Source organism: Coloeus monedula (genome assembly GCF_965178545.1).
Source record: "Coloeus monedula genome assembly, chromosome: 7".
Lineage (NCBI taxonomy): Eukaryota > Metazoa > Chordata > Aves > Passeriformes > Corvidae > Coloeus > Coloeus monedula.
In genome coordinates, this window is record NC_138787.1 from 32783478 (window position 1) to 32795665 (window position 12188).

Below are 12188 nucleotides of genomic sequence, written 5' to 3' on the forward strand. Positions count from 1 at the left end.
AAATGTGAGGAAGCTGAAGCAAACTATCTAAACATTTTTCACAAAGTTTATACAGAAAACATTCCTTCACTCAAAACTTGCATGTGAAAACTAAAAAGAAAAAGCATCAGAAAACGTTTCTAACAAAAATATCTTCAGCCAACCATACCTGTCACTCTGAATCTCACTGCTTAGTGACCTCTACAGATGAGCTGTCTCAGCTGAGATCCCAATAACAAATACACAATTATCTGAATCATCAGTACAGAATTAACAGATCCAATTTGGCAGATAAGACTCCAGGCCTGAGAAGAAATGAAGCTGCCTTTTTATCCTAGAGACAGCTGCTCTAGGATGGGGTCAAAAACTAACTTTTGAAATTAGCCAAAAAATAACTCTTGAAATCAGTCAAACTAATTCTCATGTAATGCCTGTCCTGCAATAAAACACATTATCTTACCTGCTTCATGTATTGCTATTGCTCACAGTGACAAACCAAAAGTCCAGAGCTTTCACAGCCACATTTTTAAAGTACTTCTAATTTTTACTTTCAAAGTGCAACTCACAGATTTGTAGGAAACTTTAGGCTTCCAAGTAGCTTTGGCTGAACTTAAAAATCAATATTCTACATGCAGAAGAAATTTAGTCAGTCCTATGCCTAAAGGAGGCTGCAAGTGCAGAAAGCACATTCTGCATTTCCCTTCAAGGCACTTGGAAAATAAGATGGTCTGCATTCATCAAGGAAGTCTCAACTATGGATACCCTTCTCAAAACTAAAGACATGCTTTATCCCTGAGGAGAAAAATATCATGGAAGTCATAGGCAAAAACTGGGTTAAAGTTGAATGGCTCTTAGCATGGGAGGCTGATATCTAAATTCTATCAAAAATCTGATTGATTCTCCCAGTTCCCTGTTGGAGTAAATGTATTTTTACAAAGTTCCCAGAATTTAATTTATCTCACTGAAGAGGCTCTGAGTTTGTACCCCAGTATTAATGGGTCAAAGCCAATCTATATTTACGGATTTGGAAAAACAATACATGGCTGCTCTAATGATTTCTAGCTACAAGTTTCTCACACAAATTGCCTATAAACTTTGTCAGATTGGAGAAACAAGCAAATATCAAGTTGCCTCTGGTTCCTCTCAACTCTACTGTGCCGCACAGACAGTATGGGGGACACACTGGATTTGTACAGTAGTAAATTAAAAACATAATTAAATCAAATTGTCAAAAATGTAATAATTTAAAGTTTATAGCACTGTTGTTGTCACCGCACTTCACACATCCCTAAATAAAGGCACAGCTACAATTGTAAAGCAAAACATTTGGCAAGAGAAAGTGGCCAGCAGGTCACACCACCAGGTTCTCCTTGGGCAGTGTTTCAGCAGGAATGGCTTCGGTGCAGTTTTGGGGCTCGACACGTGAGAACACCACCTCAGGGTGCCTTTAGCACCAGCCTTGTGTCCTGCTCACCACTAGGGCCAGCCCTTGTCGCTCAAAGGTCACTGATTTCTGATTAAGTGGAAATTCTTGCCACTTGTGTATGTCCTCCCACAAACTATTGGGAGTTAAGGAATAAAAAGATGTCCTTAATGGAAAACACACCTGTCCTGTGGCACTGATGATGATCTAACTCAGGCCTTGTGCTCTCCATTGGGCTGTCCCTTCATTTCCCTCTCCTGGTCCTGCTTCTCCTTTCTCTGTACCCAGTTGTTTCAATTTTTTCTCATTATGTTTTTGTTTTTACTTGTTTTATGCTTTCACTGTAAATTTCTTCCTCCAGTGTTTTTCTCCCTACAGTCCTGGTGCACCTAAAATGAACAGATCCAAACTGCAACAAGATGAAATTTGGATCAAAACCATGCAACTCTGGTGCCATCTCCTCCTGATCAGCACAAACACTTAATGGAAGAATTTAACAGAACTGATGCGCTGAATAGACCTCGAAAGAATCCCAAGTACATGAGCTCAGTATATGTAGACAGATATATCCACTTCTCAAATATATTAAAACCTAAAACCTAAACCTACTAAAGTCCTTTTGCATCACACTGAAAGAGATAACAACCAAAATTGTTCAAATGCCAACCACATTTTCATATGAAGAATAACCCTGTCCTGGGCAAAACACACCAGGAAAATGGATGATTGAGTGGAAAATATGAGTCAGTCTCTTTGAAATCTGCCACTTGCAGGAAAAGAAAAAATCAGAGAATACACAATTAGTTAAAGAGAGTAAGCCAAAAAAGGGCTAAAAGTGAAATAAACTTCTTATGAAATATGAAGTATGTCTCTAAATACATATATGTTTAAAAATGCAACTTTTAAGGATCCATAATGCAAAACTTTGAGCTAGACAGAGTAGTATAGACAGCATTGGTTTTACTGCCTCTTAATCCAAGAAAAAAAATGAGTGGACAACGAAATGTAAGGATTAGAAATGTAAAGCTTTGGCTTTTAAAGATACCGACTTTAGGCACCGCACAGCTTACTTATCTGCCACAAAACACAACAGAGTGTTTGTTAAAGTGTCTAGAAAGAAAACTGAAGAAAATTCAAGGATTTGGTTTAGGCAAATGGAAACAAGGCAGAATCAGCCAACTGTGGTGGTGCTGCTGCTGCACACAGCTACGACTCCAGGTTTATTCCCCTCCTGCACAACACTCCTTTGAAGAAAATCCAATTGCTGATGAACAAATTACAGCAGACTTAAATGAGCCTGTAAGAAGGACCATGAAACCAACTGCAGCTATAAACAGCAGCTTCCAAAGGAAAAGTTAACAGGCCAGTACAAATCCATCCCATGGGGAAAGGACTGCAGCTCCATCTGGGCAATGGGAACCCTTTGTGCTGAGGAGCAGTGACAATAAATGAGGAAAAGAGAACAAGGAGGCACAGGGTGAAAATAACACTCTTCACACTTACGTGAGCCGGCTGATGCAGGAACAGATACATCCCTGAAGCCTTTATGTGTAACAGAAAACAATGTGGAAGTCTGGAGGGAACTCACAAATCTGCTGTGGAGCACCCACCGTCTGCTACCATTCCAAAACGCTTTATCCACTGCTCAGCTTTGCTCATGCAACAAAAATATTTGCCTTAGGGGGTTGCATCCTAGGAGTAATGATGTAGCACATTCATTTTAGACTTGTTGATCACATTAAGGAGTGCTGGCTTAGTCAGAACTGCATTCTGAGAAAAGGCCTCCCTGGTCCACCACCATCGCTATGGTAACTCTGGGAATATTTAAACTTACGCCTGCACTACACTCAGGAGACTTTTGCTTCAACAAACAGGGAGAACTAAGATTTATTTAGTATCTGGTCCACTTTCCCAGGGGTTCACACACGCAAGTGCTGTACTTAACCTTTCAACATTAGGTTACTATCCAGAAATAATGATTAGAAAATGTAAATCATTCTGCTAACCTCTTTCAAAAGACACCTTATGCAACAGATACACTCTCCCTGTGTAAATGTTTTCTAAGTATATTGATGTTTTTGTTAAATTCTTAATGCTTTGGGCTGTGCAATAAGTAAAAAATCAATAGGGACATAAATTTTAAGAAGGATTGCAATAATTAGCTGTGGTTTTGGCTATTGGTGGCAAAAGGTAGTTTGACCTCCGACTAGGTGGAATACTCAATTTCATTTTTTCCTGACTTATATCCCAATCTCTGGATTTTGTCCCATACCCAAAGATTTCAACTAGCATGGAATCAGGCTACACCTCAATAAATACAACTAGGAGTAAGTTGTTACAAGAAGTACGGATTCTTAAGGAAAATAGATTTCAATTACTCTGTGGAAGAAATATAACATGCCTAGTAAAAAACAAAAACAAAATGTCAGAAAAAACATGCCCAGGAAAAAAATTTTTGTGATCAATAATGGTGATGCTTGAGAAAAGACAACAGCTTCAGGACACTGCAGAGGTCACGACTAACACAATGTTGTCCTGGTGTACAAAGAATAATGTTGGAGGAAAGGAGAAGTCATTTGCAGAATACAATGGTGACACAAGTTAATGGCCCTGAATACACAGCACTGTTTAATGCTTGTTCATGATCATTAACAGTGGCACCAGTATCGATGTAGCAACAGGGATTAACATCGTTGATCTGAGCAGAAATCACCCAAGATCTACTTCTAAGCAAGCAAGAAATGTGGCACCTTGGAGACATAAATAACACAAGAGCAGAAAGAAGCACAGTCTGTGGTCAGGCAGGGGAGATCAGGTACTCCTACAGCCACTCTAGGTAACCTTGTTTAAAGACTAGACCAGAGCCAAGAGGAAAAATTACTGAGGGAAAACCCCTATTGCGGTACAACTGGTGGAAGAAAGAATTTTAATGAGGACAAAACACCAAAACAACCACCAAAAACTAAAACTAAAGAGAAAATAAAAATTCTTCCTAAACCAAGACTGTCCATCGCTTGAGAAGCCACAGCTCCTGGATGGAAGGACACCACAATGCACATTATACGTGGTACAGCAGTGGTACCTCCACAACCTTTCCCTGAATGACCAATTACCCATCCACAGCTGGCTCACAGAGAATCTTCAACATCAGCACAAATACAGCCCCAAACTCCTCCAGTCAGTTCCCTAGTGAGAGAACTGAATCATTCAATCTGTTTCACAACAACATGGTTTAAATTCTTTTAAGAAGTTATTTTAATAAATCAGTGGAATGGTATCAATCAAGCCTTTTATTCCTCTTTTCAGCAGTTTCTGAGAGAAGCATCAGCCAACCTGGAGATGCTCTATGTATCTTTTCAAATTCTCTGGGCCTTTCCCAAAACTTTGTCTTCAGACTTGGCAAAACCTGGGTTTGTATTTCACACCACTTGCTGGAGCTTTAGGAAAGTAGAGTTTTAGCTGAAAGCCTCCAAAGATTGGAGTGCTACCTTAGGATTTTTTGACTTGTTCTTCCACAGGCTGCTTTTCCACGCACAGAGAATTACAGTCCAACCCCCCTCTGCTGCCTTTCAGAAACAAACTCTTCACAGAGAACCACAGGCAACAAAATAACTCCCTGGCCTGGCTTCCAGCTCCAGGCTCTGCACAGAGAGATTGCAATAAAAAATGAAAGCTCTGTGCAGAGCTGGCACGAGTAACCCTGAACACACCCCTCTTCACTTCTGCCCAAGTCCCTGACAGAGCATTAATGCATCGCATCACAGCAAATACGTGAGCACCAAACACAGCCCCTGCTACACCAAAAATGCACTTGCACACAGTGGCTGCATTCCAGCCTGGCCCCTTCAGACTCTGATCTCTTTTAAGGGACTGGAAACAAAATAATATAGGACTTCACTCTTAATACCCATCATTAATTGCAAGAGTAATACCAACATCTACAGATAAGTAATTCTAATAGAGGGATTTCTTTGTTCCTTAAACCTAACAAGTTTCTGGAGCAGAGCCTCTTCTTTTATTGCTCAGCAATGGATTGATTTCTTGCACTTGACCCATATCCATTGATGAACATCACAACACGCTCAGCTCTGTGAAAACAAGTCCGTGTTTATCTCATGCACAGGAAAAGATTCCTTTAAGAAGTGCCAAATGTTTTAAACCATATTTTCCTGCATGAAGTTTGCATATGTGCTACTGTGGAATCTGTGTGCTGTGCTTCCCAAACCACTTCCATTTTTATCATAAACAATTTTAAAGCAATTTCAACCATCTTCATGCCAGGTTTCCCAGGCCCACTTTTTATTTTATTTTTCAGGATAGACAAGAGGTAACAGAGACCCAAGGGAAGCACCAGCTTCAGCAAAGGCCACTGTCCACACATTTCACTCCCCAGGGGACAAAGGCAGGGTACAGCATGAGAAACGTGCCAGGGACAACAGCAAATTAAACCATGGGCAGACACCCTTTCAGTTGCTCTTTAAGGAAAGCAAACATGTTATGAGAAGCTGAAGTAACACTTCTTCAGCCAGGTAGTATCTTTCCATGCTAACTGTAATACACAGTCTACAAAATATGACAGTGAAAATGCCTCAATATTACAATTTTTCCTTTTTTTTTTTTTTTTTTTTTAAGAGAGACCATACTAAACAAAATAAATGTTTGCAAAATAAATGTGAAGAGAGCAGAGGGATTTCCTCCCTAAACAAGTCCCATGGTTTCCCTGATGTTCAAAAGGGGTGTCATCACCTATACTCTTTTCTCCTCACTGCCTGAAAATAAAGATGCCCACATCAGAAACAGCAATTACTCAGCAAATGAAAGCTTCTGCTGAGGTGAATACAGGAAATTTGGAAACAACATTAAAAAAACCCAAAAATAAAACAAATAAGTTAATACAAGGTCTTGAGTTAAAAAAAAAAAAAAAACCAGAGTGAAAATATTTCTGACTTAGATGGGAGTGGTTTATTATCATCTCCAAAGAAACACACTGAAACTGTAAAAGACGAAGAAACAAAAAAATGTTGGAAAATCTTTGCCTTGCAAACATATGTACATGAAAAATTACTTCCTTTGAAAATTACATCTGAACAGGGTGTGCCTGATGAGATTGCTGGCACAACCTTGGATTTTATGGCAGACAAAGTGATAAACCTAATTCCAAAAACAGGGGTTTACATTAAGAGAAAGAGGTGCAAACATATGCTTCCTCCAGAAAGCTCTCATTGAAATGCTGCATTCATATTCAGGCTGGTTGGTTAAAGAAAGGGAGCTGTGTTTGCTTCCCTCCCTGAAGTGTCACTGCAAGCCCTTTATCCTGTGCTGGCACACACACAAAACCACACGTGCTCAGGTGATTTGCTGAGCTTTAGCATGAGACAGGATTCCAGGGCCCTGCCTGCTGCAGGCCATCATTCAGACTGCAGCTCCTTCTGCAACACTGTTTACTAAAATATACAAAAAATATTGTCATTGTGCTGACAATATACCCACCTGACAGAGCACCAACAAGGAGTCAGAACACTCTATCTTCTACGGGAATAATTGGTAAAGAATGTCCAAACAGAAAAAAATACAACCAACTCACATATTCACAGAGGAATAAACACAAATGTTCTGAATTTCATTGTCATTAACAGCTACAGTCCCTGAAACAAGTACAGACTTCAGTAACAGAATGCAAATCTTTTGAGTCCTCAGTATTTCCCACAGGGCAACATACATATTTCTAAGTAACTTGAGAGAAATTGGGAAAATATCCTGAAAAAAAGCCTCAGTCTTGCTCCAGGATCCAACTGGAGACTCCTGATACTGGCAGGCAAGCAAGGATTCACACACCCTGGTTTATGGGCAACTAACAGAGTGACAGAAGCCCTGGTGTCACTCACACAGCGAGTCAGAGCTCTGCCCTAACACACCCTGTCCCATGACCTGGCATTAAATGCACTGTCCTGGCACCAGCAGAAATGGACCCCAAGCACACTGTGGCCATGGAATGCTGGGCCAGACCTGAAGCAAAGATTCCTCTCTGTTGCAAAATGGTTCCACTCCATGACAGAAGCAATCTGAGATTCCTTAAGTCCCTTAACGTGGTTTTTTTTCACAAGGGAAAGCACAGGGGAAGTTTAACCCATGTTTTCTTAAATGTAATTCCTCTGGGTATTTTAACTTACACTGTAATTTTGGGCTTAGACTTAAGTAAACCAAGCTGCTTTGCCATCTAATGGAAAACTCTTACCAGCACAATAAGCTGTCAGGTTCAACTACTTTCATTATTCACTGGCAGCATTTTAAATTCTTACTTCCTATTAGAAAACCTGAAGATCAATAGTGCTAAAGGAAGATGCACTCTCATTTAACGTCTCCAAAACTATGCCAGACAACTGGAAGGCCTTCTGAAATTAAACACTTTCCCAGCTAACAGGGATTGGACTGATTAATGGTTGTGTGTACTCTCCACCGTGCCCTTTTACAGCCAAAGAGATCAGATTTGTAACTGACAAATCTTAGTAAACTACTAAGTTATTTTCAACAAAATTATTGGCTATCATCCCCATTTTCTTACTCTTTAATTTGTAAATTCTTTCAAAAAAAGAAAAAAATCCAAGTCAGGTTTGAAAAAACCTAAATATTGCTTTTGAAATAAACCAAAATAAAAAAGGAGAAAAAAAAGAAAGGAGGAAGAAATCTGAATGATATCTGCACAGGTACATCTTCACAAATTATAAAAAATGGGAATATATTTTGTCACTTCTAAAACTAGTTCATAGTGTTTCTTTTTTTTCTTCAGCAACAGCTGATTATCTCAGATAAAGACGAGCATTTCCTCTCCAACTTTAGACATTTGCATAATTATTAACTTTGGTGGCAAGCACATAAAATTGTGGACTCAGTTTCAAGCAGAAAAGGAAATGGACTGTAAAAACTTCTGCATTTAAAGGCTTCTCTTATTAAAGAGCAGTCTAGAAATAGCTACATGGGGATGGATTTTGTAGTGAAGGAGCTTTCAAACAAGGAAGAAATAATATGCTTGGAAGATAATGTCAGAAAAATTCAAATATCAGTAGGGAAAGTTTCATTAAAGGGCAGCAGTTAAATACCAGGCCTTACCTAAGGACACAGTGGTTCATCTACCACTTGAAAACCTTGTATCTTTCTTTTTGTTTTTCTAGAAAACCTGCTCCAGATCCCAAAGAAACTGCTTACAGCAGGAACCACTTTTTCGATCTCTTTTCCTGCCCCTTCCCAGGAGGCAAAGATGATAAAACTTTCAGATAGATACAAATTATCCTATTCCAAGAGGAGCAAAAAGTAGTAAGTAGCTATTTATTTTCTGCTAAAATCATCCTGTGCAGAGTTCACTTACCCTGCCAATATCCAAAGAAAGTGCCAAATGCTCCCCTCCATCTCCACAGAAATGAGTCTGAATATGAAGTTACATATTTCACTCTCCATGCATATAATGCCATCACTGCAATGCCACAGCATCAGGAAAGAAAGTCTTAAAAAATAAAAATAGGAGCAGGAAGCAGAAATGCTACTTTGCAGGACTATTCTTTGGGGTTTTTTATTATCCAAGATACTGATTTCATTAACTATACTGGCTCTTTTCAAAGAAAATGTAAAAAAACCCAAAACCTATACATACGTTTTTTCATGTTTATCAAAAATACTAAACAATTCATAGATCCTTAATTACCCCCACTTTTTCTTTAATTCTCATACACACACATACTCTAATAAGCGAAATGTCTTTTTTTCAACCCCTTTTTTTTGTACTATTGGACTTCATTGTTTCTTTGGCAAATGAATACGAGAAAAGACCTAACTGCAAGCTTAGAAATGTTCACACTGACTCAGAAAACCATCACTGCAGAAAGACTGGATATTAGTACAAATGTACTGTTAATAAAACACAGGGCCTATCTTCATTAAATAGCATTTCTAATATTATTCTCAAGAGATTGAAAAGTTTGTAACTGCACAATCTCATAGCTTTTAGACTGGATTGTTAAAACAATTTTTTGCATGATAATAAAACAAATTATATTTTTTGCAAGATACTATAAATTATAATAAAATTATATTCCACTTTTGATGAGCTTTTTAAGATGGATTTTGAAGACCACAGAAGAAACCTGTATCCAAGCAAGGGCTTAGCATCAAATTCTACATTTCTTTTTACCACATCTGGAAAACTCATAAAAGAACTTTGCTTTTATTACAGGCTGTAGAACAGAGGTAAAAAATACAATAAACTACATGTTTTATAGCATCAACAATATTTAATATAACTCCATCCACAGCCTTTTAGTTTTATTGTTCTGGGTTTTGAAATTAGTACTATTTTTATGCCCAGAATATTATGCACATGTTATGAAAAACTACTAGAGTTCTTAGGAGAATAATCTCATGGATTTTTTAAGTAACAAGAGCAATAGATGGAACCAGCACAAAGATCTTCTCCCACTACGTACTTACGTGCTTCTAGTGACCACTTTAGTTTACAACACTGGGTCTGTGGTAACTTTATTTGACAATTAGGACCAGTGTTTTTCAGATAGGGTGGGGTCAAAGGCAGCTGTTTTGTGAATTTAACAGAGAATAACAAATTTTAAAACTGCTTTAGGATTTAATTAGCAAATAGTCTTAACAGGAAAACAGTTTTCTTCCGAGCACAAGAAACTGCTCCTCTTGGCAAAAGATCTGTTCCAGCTTTACCCGGTATCAGATTTTTTTGCACAGAAACCAGTCTAAAGAAGAAATTAAGGGCAACTCAGCAGAGAGATGTCATTGGAGTAGCTGGGGAAAGGGAGTGGCAGGGAACTAAACTGAGTGTCCCTTCTCTTAGCCCTAAACTACTAGAGAACAAACAACACCAGAGCAGGTGCAGGAAAAAAAAATATTAACCATACTTTTATCTTTTTTATGCTTTTGCTTTTAAATGCACTTATCCTTGTTACACCCCTTTCATTCTTCAGAATTTATCATAAAGCAACAGTTCAATCACACAGGTCCCTACTAAAGAAAAGCAGTTCTAATTATACTTGAATGCCCAAGTTGATATAATTGAAATAATTGCATTATTTCCCATGCAGAGTCATTCTGAATTTACATACACAGCCACCAGACTGCCAAACTCCTGCCTTGCACAGAGCACCCCTTAACAATGCCCAGTTTTGCACGAATCCTGTTGTCATTCCTTTGATTCTGTCACCTGCAGTAACACCAAGATGACCACTGCGTTACGTGTGCATTTCTTACAAACAGCAAGAAAGTGAACAAGGCACAGCATCAAGAGAAAAGGAAGTCAATGAGTTGAGAAAATGAGTTTGAATTTGTTTTCTTTTTTACATTAAAACTGCTTAATTCTGGAGGAATCTGCATGCCATGTACAAATCATTTAATGAATTAGAACACTCAATACAATTTGTAGACATCAGAAAATAACTATGAGCTGTACAAGTATATTGAAATACTCAAAAATCTTTTCTGTATGTGAAGAGAACCAGTTCTCAAATCCCAAAGTTCATCTATTAATAGAATTGATCTGCTTGTGAATCCACAAACAAGACCAGTTCTCAAAAACAATTCTTCATCACTGCTTCCAACTGAGTCAGGAACATGAACAGATCATTTTCCTGGGTTTCTACTAGACAGAGCTTTAAAATTAGAAAGCCACTTCAAAAATTAATGAAAGAGATGTGATTCAGAGCAACAAGGAAAACTGGGACACTGGCCAGTTTCAAGAGGGTTTGAAATTTTAACTGCTTTTTGTCAGTGACTGGATAATGATATCATTCAATACTTAGACTTTTTACCTAGTTTCAAATTATGTTAGATCTTATAAACTTACCATTAATCCATTTGGCTTCTGGATTATGAACTATGAACTCTTTTCTGAAGAGATCTTCCAAGGATAATCTGTTTTCTGATGAATTTGCAAGTTCATCTAAAACAAACACAACAAGATCATTTTAGATACTTACTAAAAGCAATATACTCAGTGTTGCTGGCAAAACAATGGAATTATAGAACCAGGAGTCCTGTTGAAATTGGTAACAATACCTTGCTCTTATTTTTATTTCACAAGAAAAAGTATCATTTTTGTTCAGTAAAGCTTCAGGAAACAAAAAATTGGTACCTTTTTGGACAGAACAACTGCAGGATGTAGTGCTTGGATATTTATTATATTGGGACTGTAGTGGCAAAGTTGTTTCTTACTGCAGCCCACACCACAAAATATTAAAACCAATACCAAAATTTCCTGACAGTCAAAGGATGTTGGCCATACTGAGTATCTTAAACTGAGAAAAACTAAGTAAAAAACTCCTGCAAATAAATTTGGAACCAATTTCACTTATTCAACCAAGTAAAATGAAAAAAAAAAAAAAATTCTACATGCACATTTCATAGCCTGTGCTTTTTTCCTATTCACTAGAACAACATAACTTGTCTAAAAGCCTTTTTTCCCAAACATGACAGAACCCAGAAACATTGTGCTTCTGAACACTAACCAGCATTGACTTATAAAACAAAATAATTTTCCTGCATCTAAAATCATCTCCACACTGCAGAAGACTAAAAAATAAGCTCTGCTAAATATCCGTGTTCTTGTGCTGTAAGCTAAATAAATAAGCAGCAAAGATTCAATAGCAAACTGCTGCACTAACAGGGGTAGGGTTGAACCATTACTATTAAAGCAAAGTTTTAGTGTCAAAAGACAAACCCACAAAGTTTCCAAGGAATAATCACTGGCAGCAGCTTGCACTTCACCTGACTGCTTTAG

At 38.0% G+C, this 12188-nt stretch overlaps 1 protein-coding gene across 4 annotated transcripts in view; it reads right to left on the bottom strand.

The window, feature by feature from the left end:
• The window catches only part of DPP10 (dipeptidyl peptidase like 10), a gene marked incomplete at both ends in the record, with an annotated part of 450907 nt that overhangs the window by 182517 nt on the left and 256202 nt on the right, over positions 1 to 12188 (bottom strand). For 3 of the 4 annotated variants that reach the window (XM_082285405.1, XM_082285404.1, XM_082285403.1), the window contains one exon: positions 11256 to 11351. The exons of the other annotated variant lie outside the window; for it this stretch is intronic. In XM_082285405.1, the coding sequence (XP_082141531.1) occupies positions 11256 to 11351 (96 nt within the window). The remainder of the gene's footprint in view (positions 1 to 11255; positions 11352 to 12188) is intronic. 4 annotated transcript variants of the gene reach the window in all.